This window comes from Melospiza georgiana, chromosome 11, assembly GCF_028018845.1.
Source record: "Melospiza georgiana isolate bMelGeo1 chromosome 11, bMelGeo1.pri, whole genome shotgun sequence".
In the NCBI taxonomy this organism is placed as follows: Eukaryota; Metazoa; Chordata; class Aves; order Passeriformes; family Passerellidae; genus Melospiza; species Melospiza georgiana.
In genome coordinates this window covers 3,582,680-3,592,396 of record NC_080440.1, presented here as the reverse complement: position 1 = coordinate 3,592,396, position 9,717 = coordinate 3,582,680, and the positions used below count along the sequence as shown (strand labels likewise).

The 9,717-nt window shown below is 44.1% G+C and overlaps 1 protein-coding gene across 1 annotated transcript in view; it reads right to left on the bottom strand.

The window, feature by feature from the left end:
* Positions 1 to 2,103: 2,103 nt before the first annotated feature.
* The window catches only part of RYBP (RING1 and YY1 binding protein), a 41,203-nt gene continuing 33,589 nt past the window's right edge, over positions 2,104 to 9,717 (bottom strand). The window contains exon 5 of the mRNA XM_058032242.1: positions 2,104 to 5,981. Coding sequence (XP_057888225.1) covers positions 5,729 to 5,981 — 253 coding nt within the window. The 3' untranslated portion in view covers positions 2,104 to 5,728. The remainder of the gene's footprint in view (positions 5,982 to 9,717) is intronic.

Genomic DNA, 9,717 nt, shown 5'->3' with positions numbered 1-9,717 from the left:
GCAGCACTGGCTGCAGGAAAGCAGCATTTTTACCTTTACTGTCAATGCCAACTGCAGACCAGAGCTAGGCACACAGTGCTCTGCACTGTCACAGGCTTCCCTGCTCTGCCACAGGGAAGTTTTGGAAGAGGGGTAATTGCAGTGGTGTGAAGTGCTTTGATGAGGAAATTCTGAAACAGCTTTTGATGTTATTGGTGATCTCTGCATGCAGGTTTTTCTCTGCTGAGAATAAACAATGAGAAAACACAGATGAAGTTTCCAGTGTCTTCCTATTAGATGTGTTCAGCTGGAATCAGCATCAGCCCCAACCCTGTCTGGAAAAAGGCTCCACACAAATATCAAGCAATCCATCATGGTAAGGGAAAACAGTGAACAAGCCTTGCTGTGTCTGCTGACAGCAGGAGCAAAGGCAAGCAAGACTTGGGCACGTAAATATTCAAGGAACAGCCAAGAGAAAGGCAGGCAGAAAGACCTGACATTTCCCTCTCCTTGTTACAACTACAAAAGGCACGAGGGCATCCAGGTGTTACAAAATGCAGCCAGTCTCCCTCTTCCTTCCAGATCCTGCTGGCTCTCCAGATCAGTTTGTTCTGGTTTCCTTTTAATCTGATCAGTTTGTGAATCACAAGTGAAGTTTCACAGCTCTGCTCTGTTTAAAGCATTACAGACTCAGGTTTGCCTTTAGATAACCGAGTGGGGCTGTAGGAATCCATCCAGCCTGATGCCAGGCAAGCCACCAGCCTGAGCCCGTGCATGTGCATCCTGGAGGGATCCACAAATCCGTGAGTGTGGCACTGCATCTTCTTCATGCACTGACAGCCAGTGGCAGGGACAGCTGCAGCTCCAAGGTGGCCCTTGGCCCATGTGGCTCCAAGGCAAGGAATTTCCATTCCAGTCACCTGAAATCCCAGCAAAGGTGACTGGGCAGGCTCTGAGGGAGACAACACTGCCATTGAAGTCTTTTGCTGGCTCCATTCAAGCTTTTACCTTCATATTCAAGCATCAAGGTGATGAAGATGCAGCTGCCTCCTGCTCTCCCTGCAGCTCTTATGCTTTGCCCCTCTCGCAGCTTTGGCTGGTCACAGGTTGAGGACAGGGACTGTACACTCTTCAAGGCAAGGACTGTTCCTCTCCTCAGTCCTCAGCATGCCAAACAAGTGCTTTTCAGGGCTGTAGAACAACCACTACCTTTCCTGTTTCTTCTCATTCTTGGCACAAAGGCACCTGAATCGCTTCCAAGTGAGGTTAAAAGCATTCAAGCGTCTGTTTGCTCATGGGGTTTTCTAAAGCGACCTCTCTTTGGAACACACACTTCCCTCAGCATACCTAAAAGTATCCAAATGCCTTTTCCTTTAGGAACTGCCTTCCTCTTCCCAGGAAAAAGATTCTGTCCCCTTGGCATTTTATCCGTGGCTTTGTTTTCAAATTTCAACTTCATATTTGAACAGTTACATCACACATCTCCCATCTCTGTGGTGGAGGGGAAATATGAGCTAGAAAGAGCACAGTAATTCACATCACCTTGTTTCCTAGGCAGAGACCAAAACACTGCTTGCAAAATACCAGTATTTTTATGCAACAAAAATACAATTAGACTCTCAATTACATTTTATTAAATTTACTCCTGGGACTTTGTTAGTGCAAGACAGGCAAAGGAACTCCCAAGGGCTCTCACTAAATCCTCCGCACTAAGCCTTGCAACTCCTGCAGCTACAGAAAGGGGAAAAATTATTTCCAGGGACCAGAAACCCCAGTTCTGCAGACACATCTGCCACAAAGTCTCCCCCAAGTCGTGAGCCCCAGGGAACAAACTGGATTTACTCACTTGACTGAGGTTTTCCATGGGCACAACCTGTGTTTGCAGAAGTGGGTGCTTGAGCAGTGGCTCAGGAACGAGCAAGACACACTGAGGAGCTGCTCCAACAAGAGGACTCTCCACCTTTTCTGAATACTGGCATCTCCCAAAAAAGAGAGCTTGCAGATTTAATTAAATTTTACTATTTTATTTGTGAAAAAACTACAAGCAGAATTCATAAATAGACATTTCTATTTAAAGCAGGAAAATGATAAAGTGGCTTCTAATAACAGTCGTGCACATGCCAGTAACAGGAATATATTAACATCTTTTATTTGCTAGACAAAGAGCAGTGTCCAATATAAATTTCCCAAAAACATTTAAGACCTGTGAATTTCTGACCAGTTCACAAAACCACCATTGACACTTTAGCATGAAGATTAAAACAAACCTAACAGGACTGTCAGCTCTAAAGACTTTACAGAGCGGAAAAACTTTCAGAAGCGTTATACAAGCTGTCTTTCTGGGCAAATGAAAAATAGAGCTCGTATAATACATTAACATAAAAATCCACAAGATAAGATTATGTTTTGACATACTTAAACAAGCAATCTATATTTGTCTCCAACAAACAAAGCTAAGGAAATAATGTAACCATCTTTACACAGTAAATTAAGGTTACAAGTCATACACAAGAACAGAACTGCTTGCGCATTAAAAACTGTTCAGCTCCATTGTCATACTCTAAATGTTGGCTCTTAAAACCATTCAGTTACATACAAGCAAAGGTTATTATATAGTCAGCAATTAATAAATTTTCAATAATTTAAGTTTATGGTAGAGCTTAAAAAAGTAGACTGAGAATGATCTTGGTAAGGCAGGTGAAAACATCTCAGTGGAAATAAACTCACAGAAGCTGCTGCCAAATTTTGGGTCTGTCCAATTTGAAGCAAAGTTCCAATTGAAATAAATAGCCTGGTGGTGTAAAACGCTGTCACCTTTCCTTTGCAGAACTACGTCAACTGAGCGAGTCAGGCAAGCTGTGTCGGTGTCTGTGTGTGTGTGTCTGTGTAAGAGTCCAAACTTTGCCATCGTAACACTGTGCTTCACTTACCTGCGTTCTGTGCCACTGAACACCGTGAATCTGGTCCTTCCCTACGCTAGTGTTTGCTTGCTGTGGCTCTGGAACACCTTCCCCACCCAGGGCGGGCCGGCCCACGGCCAGGGCACGGAGGGAACCGCGCCCGCGGTGCCGCGGGAACGCCAGCTCCCGGCATGGTGAAAGCAAACGCTGTCCTTCCAACCACAACAGCTACGGGTGAGGCTGGGGCTTCAATGCTTAGCTAGCACTTCCCAACTGATTGCAGAATTACAGGTCACTCGTTCCAAAGAAATATTCCCATCTGTTTGTAGCAAGCTACTTCATCGAGGAGGCACGCCAAAGGGACAGATGTTACCGACTTTACCACGAGTAGCTGGGTATGGCGTTAAAGCTTTTCAACTGATCTACAGGTCTAGTTTCACTTGAAAAAGAAGCAATTTCCTGGTACACACAATGCTATTTTTTTTTCTTTTTTTTTCTTTTTGCACAAATTCCCAGATCCAACAAAGAAGGTGAGCACGTGGTTTGACTTGAAGCACCAGAATGAGCCCTGCTGAGGCCAGCGGGACCGGCCACTCGCTCACGCTCTTGGCTGGATCACGGCCGAGATGCACGCAAGCCTAATTGATAATGGATCATTTATAAAGCAGTGCAAAATATACAAGTTCAGGGGCATCTTCAAAAAATCTCTCTTAAAAAATTATTCCAATACATTTCAGTAAAATAAATAAATATGGCTGACCAGTTTACCCTCCCTGAGACCCTTAAAGGAATAGTAAAAACTGGAAAAGGAATGTCTTTGCAATATCCCACTAATGTTAAAATGTGGATTGAGATATTCATAGTATTTAAAACTATGTATAATAAATTGTCTTGATGCTCATAGGAAGCATCTGTTTTCCTTTGGTTCTTTAATACTTTTAAAAATGCTTACAAAAGACAGCCTATACTGTGAATATAAGCAGAATTAAGTCGGGGTGCCCATGCTAACGTTCAGAATAAAACCACTGCTGCCAAGGCACTGCCACTGCACATGCCTTCATGCAGGGGCCCTACCAGATCCCTTACTCACACATTTCTGTCACCAGTGTGAAAGGAACCTACATCTGCTACTCAAAACCACACAGATTTTAAAAGAAATCTTAAATTGGTTGCCTTCACAAAGAGAAATTTCTCTTGCCAAGCAAATAATTCACAATATAACAAGCAGGCACAAAGTTGTCAAAATGTGGCCCTCTTTCATCATGCCCAAAAGTTATGCATTTGATGTCAGATGAAGCCACAGCCTCTGTGCCTGAAATTACTGCAAAGCACCCTGGGGCCACTAAATAAAGATGAAAAGCCAAAGAGGTTTGGGGTTTGTTTTGCTTTTTAACAAAAGTTTGTTTCACCTCTTCAGCCGAGTGTTTTAGCAGGATAATGCATGGAAGGTAAACTGTAAAGCAACACTAACAGGCCAGGAAAAGAAATCATAGTCTGGATAGCTTTAGAGTAAGAATGAAGGAGATGCTGGTCATGAGCATGAGCCACACGTCGCTCACTTGCCAGCACAAAACTTTTCCCTACTTTTGCTCCCACAGCAGGAGACTCGGAAGTGTCTGAATGCTGACAAGCCCATCACTGGACAGGATGCTGCTCAGAAACCACTCTTGGGACACAGATGGATGCCAAGGAGAAGAGCCACCCCAACGGCGTGGACGGGACAGATGGGACAGGGCTGACAAGCACCGACCCACACGCGGCTGGAGCGAGCACCAGCTCCATTCCTGAGCTCAGGAATGCTCCCAGGCTCCCTTCAACCCACAGCAACCACTCCAGTTCCAGTTACTTGGGGCACTGAGGCTGCTGGCTGCAATTCATTAACAACACCAACACGTGTGGGACTGGCTGTGCAGGACACAGCCGTGCTCATGTAACCAAATACACGGACCTGGGGTGTAACACCAGCAGTCTAGTTGGGAATGCTTCTGCTCCAGCTGGGCATGGACCTGCACATCACCAACCTGAGTGACCCTAGGGGAAACACCAGCTACCTGGAGCAATCCTCTCTCATCTCAGATCCCAAGCTGTAACAATTAAAACCGTGTCCAGTACGCTTTAGCCATCGCTTAGGGAAGAAACGGGGAAGGAACAATAGAGAGAACAGGTCCCATCCAGGTTCAAACCCTCAGGAACACTTTTCACCTAAGACCAGTTCCATTTCAGTTTCAGTACTTTCACAGAAGGGGACTGTCCCAGATCTTGAACGGTTCAATTATTTTGTTTTATCACTTCACAGTGTTTCAAGCACCAGCGTTTCCATGTATTGGTTTCAAATAACCCTTTATATATATTTATTTATATATATATTTATATATAATTTATATCAAAACTGATAGTACACAGTATAACTGGAAGAAGAACTGAACTTAAAAAGGATATGTTGAAAGAGGATGGAGTTTGTGAATGCAATAAATAAAGCCCCCTTCCCACCCCACCCACTCCCTACCCCAAAACAAAAAGTTGTCATGTTCATGGAAAATTGTGCACAGCAGATATTATAAAAAAGTAGATTCAGGAGCACATCCAATTATAAATGATTGTTAGGAAAATCATATAAAACAATGGAATACATAAAAGTGTCAAGAGTAATCGCTAGGGTGAGAAATTCCTTGGTGGCCAGATGCCCACGGCAAGCAGAAATTATCCTGGTTGCATCAGTAAGAGGTCGATGTCCGAGAAAGTGTGTTCAAGCACAGAAGAGGCTCTCCAGGATTTGAACAGCGTGGGCAGGTGGAGTGTTTGAATTTCATACCCTGATTCATAGTTTCCACAACTCCATGTGCAATTTTTCAGAAAGATTCGTCGTTGACTGCCGACATGTCCCCCTTGGGCGTGGAGGAACGGGACGAGCCCTTGTCTGTGCTCTCAGAGCCCGAGCTGCTCTGATTCTGTTGTTCTGATCCTGCACTGGAGGTCACTGTAGAAGACGACGTGGATGAAGAGCGAGTCTTTTCTTTAAAGTCTGTGATAATTACTGTGACATTTCCCACTGTGACTGCCAGCTGCTGTGCGGTACTTCTGTCCACATTTTTCAGTCTGGGTCTAAAACGAATGAGAAGATATTTATTAAAACGATAAAAATAAAGGAGAAAGGGGAAGTTTATTGGGAAAAGCATTTGAAAACAAACTTGGTGTGACTTGTGCTCCCTCGCCTGTGCAGTTGGCAGTGGCTGGGAGGAAAAGCCAGGCAAGCAGAGTGCTGCAGAGCACAGGATGGAGGTGTGCCCCGCTCCCTGTGCCAGCCAGGCTCCCTGTGCCTCTGAGGGCTGCAGGGCACACTCAGCCCCAGAGAACAACCTGGCTCACAGCTCTGCACAGGGAGTCTCCTGCAGGCTTCTCCCTCTCCAACCCTGCCAGAAAGGAGGACACCACAGCAGAGCCAAGAGGGCAGGAGCCAGACAGAGCAAAGGATCTCCTCCCCAAGGGGCAGATGAAAGACTTCTCTTATCTAAATTCACCATCTCATCATGTGCCCTGATGTTATGAGACAAGGCTGTGACTCTGCAATACAAAACCACATGAAAGCATTCGGCCACGGCTCTTTCATTCCCCATGTTGGAACTCTGCAGCTGCAAACAACACAGGCACTGGGACAACTTGGCTTCTCTTTCAGCTGCTTTGAGCTTATACAAATCAGATGCCCAATCAGCCTATGGATAAAATAGCCCATAATGTTCCCTCTGGAATCGAGGCTATTGTAAATAAAATCCAAAATGTACAACGGTATTTTTTGCAGCCAGAGCTTTTGGATAGGGGAAAAAGAAAAGGGGAAAGAAAAAACCACAAATCACCCGAAAAGAACCCACTGGTATTTATTGCTCAGGATTATCTCAGTAATTTGCATGCTGTGCTATCATTCAATTAGTAATGTAGCTAATAAGGGTCGAAGCTCTAGGAAGCTGACATTCAAGCACATTTCACGGGCTGGTCCAAAGCTCTGCTTCAACAAGCCTTGGACATTCCTCCAGCTACCAGCAAATTCCAAGTCAGCTGCAGAGACTGCTGTAATTTACAGCTTTTGCTCCTAATTAAGGGTCAGACTTAAGCAGCAGAATATTCCCAATAGGGAAATTAAAAAGGAGAGTCTTTATACATCAGTGAAAAGTAGCTTGCTGAGAGCTGCCTTATTGAGAGGGATGGAGGGAAGGTTAATTTACTTTGGGATCAAGCTTCAGCTTTTAAACCACTCTGCCTTTTCTCCTCCTCACTTGCAGCACACAAGGCTAGTGCAGTAAAACAGAAAAAGAGGGAATTAAGCTCATTTTCTACCCGCCATGAATACTCAATGGCTTGCAGTGGTAAGTTAACAAGGAGAAAGTCCTTAAGCAGCAGTTATCCAAGTGGTATTCCAGAATCAGAACAGAAAAATGCATTGAGGACAGATGCACAGCTTCCAAAATAGAACAATTGTATTTCTGCAAACTTCCTCACCAAAAATAAAGTTACCGCACCAAAAATAGTATTTTCTTATCTAACCTAGGAGGTTGCTGCAATTTTTAACAAGTACCACAGGAAGAGCACTTTTAACAGACAGAAAATACAAACAAAACCCCAAAACACTGCTGCATTGGGGTCAGTAAAACTCCTCCTTGCAGCAGCCCCTTCGCTCCAGGACCGGCCTTTCCAAGCCCGGAGCCGCGCTCTGGATTCCCGGGGCAGGGAGAGGCGCCCACACTGCACACACACACTCACAGGAGCTGCCGAGCTGCACAGGCAGCCACGGGGAGGTGAAATGATGCCACCTCGTTTGTGGCTTCCAAGAAAGGCCGGCTGGCTGAGCAGGGTTTGAGGTTTCCGCGGCGCTCGGCACCGTCCCGGCAGATCCCCGCGCGGCCGCCGCTGTTCCCGGAAGCCAAGCACGGGGACGTGTTTTCCTCCCCGAGTTCCTCTAGGAAACCCAGTCCTTCCTGGAATTTGCCTCGGTCATTTGTTTCCTCTTGTACTCAGAAAGAGCCAAAATGCTGGCCCAGATACCGGAACAGAGCCCGCTGCCTCCGCCTTCCTACAGGGTTGGACACGAACTCTGGCTATTGCTCGTTAAAGGCAGCTCTGAGAGGTGGAATTAGCTTAAAAAAATAAAAAAATGAGCTGCCCATGCATCTCTAAATGCCAGGAGAAAGTAACACGGAGGGTGTGGGAAGCAGGGCTGAGGTAGAGGATTTCCCCACAGTCCCACTCACAAACATTCACATTATCACTTCTAGAACTGAGCCTCCCAACCATTTCTCTGGGAGGTTTTCAGGGTTTCCCCTGTACAAAGAGTTGATTAAGCACAGATGGAAACCACCAATCTCTTCAGCACATGCATACAATTTTTGCCTCTTATAGAAGAAAGGGATTGGCCCACTCATGTTATTTTGCAAAATTAAACACCCTGATGCTTCAGGTTTATAGCAAAAGGGTTTATGGCCAAATAAGTGAAGTGTTTCAAAACATTCAATCTGAAAGTACACAGGAAGGCATGGTATAAATCAAGACATATTGTCAGAAACAGGCATGGTATCCAAGAAATTTAAACAGGATTTCTTAAAAATCCAGAGAGCCCTAAAAGACAATTTACAAAAAAACCCAGAAAAACTGTTAAGCAATCTGGGCATGAAAAAAACTTATCATTCTGTAAAAATCAGAAAAATACTCTTGACAGCATTCTTGAGAATTGCAAGAAAAAATTTTACTAAATAAAACTTTAAAAGACAGTTTTAAGAAGTAAAGGAGATGAGGTATCCTTTAAAAATACCCAGCTAGACCTGGTACTATTAAGGCTTAATTAGGCCTGGCAAAAGCTTGCCACAAAACACGGACTAAAAGACTTTGCAGTAGACAGAGTGACTCCTTTAATGAGTAAAAACAATTATTTGATGTAATCTCTCAATTTAATATTATGTCATTAGTCAAGTACATCAGGTCTCCTGCATCCTAAGTCTCAAAATAAGTACCATTTAAAGAGGAACAGGACAAGAAAAGAGTCACTGCAATAAAGCTGCCTCTCTGTAATCAAATCGGGAATGGACACTTCTCTCTTTGGAGGCTGAGGAAGAGTTAACAGCAGTCCCTGCAAACAGCTCAGTCTTGTAGCACAGCAGATTTCACACTGCCCTCACTGCATTCCAGGGGGTTACTGTGCAAAGGATATTCCCTCTTTTTCAAGATTTTCATGCTATTATTTGAAAACTTCCAAGACAAGAGTTTTCTGTAGTCACACCTTGCCAACTTGAATGCCAACAGCAGTGCCAACCGTATTTCCCATGTGTTTTACCAGGGTTTGCAGCTAATACTGCCTCAGTTCATGTGGCTTCACTGTAAAACACCTATTACAGCACTTCTTAAAGAGAGATGCAGTTCTTATACAGCCCACACAGACAAAGCACCCAGTTCAGTTCTGCCTCCTGTAGCTCTCAAGTTCAATAATACAAAAACTGTTCTGTGAAGCTGAATTTTTGATTTTAAAAAATGGAAGAACAGTATAGGCAAGACTAGGAATAAACCTCTCTCCATACACTCATTTCAAACTTAGCCAAATATCAAACCAGCCATTTGTGCTTTTTGTTGATAGCAAGATCCCAGCAAATCTGTTCATGTATACTTAGTTCCTGTATACTTGGAAAATTATCTCGACAATTACAGTGACTGAATTACAGATAAGGAAGTAAAAAAGTAACCTTTGTTACTGCTATCAAGTGATGATAAGAATTTGATACCATTGCTGGTTAATGTTTTTCCCCCACTGTGTCTACAGTCAAAAACATTACTACCCAACTGACAATACAATTATTTTAGC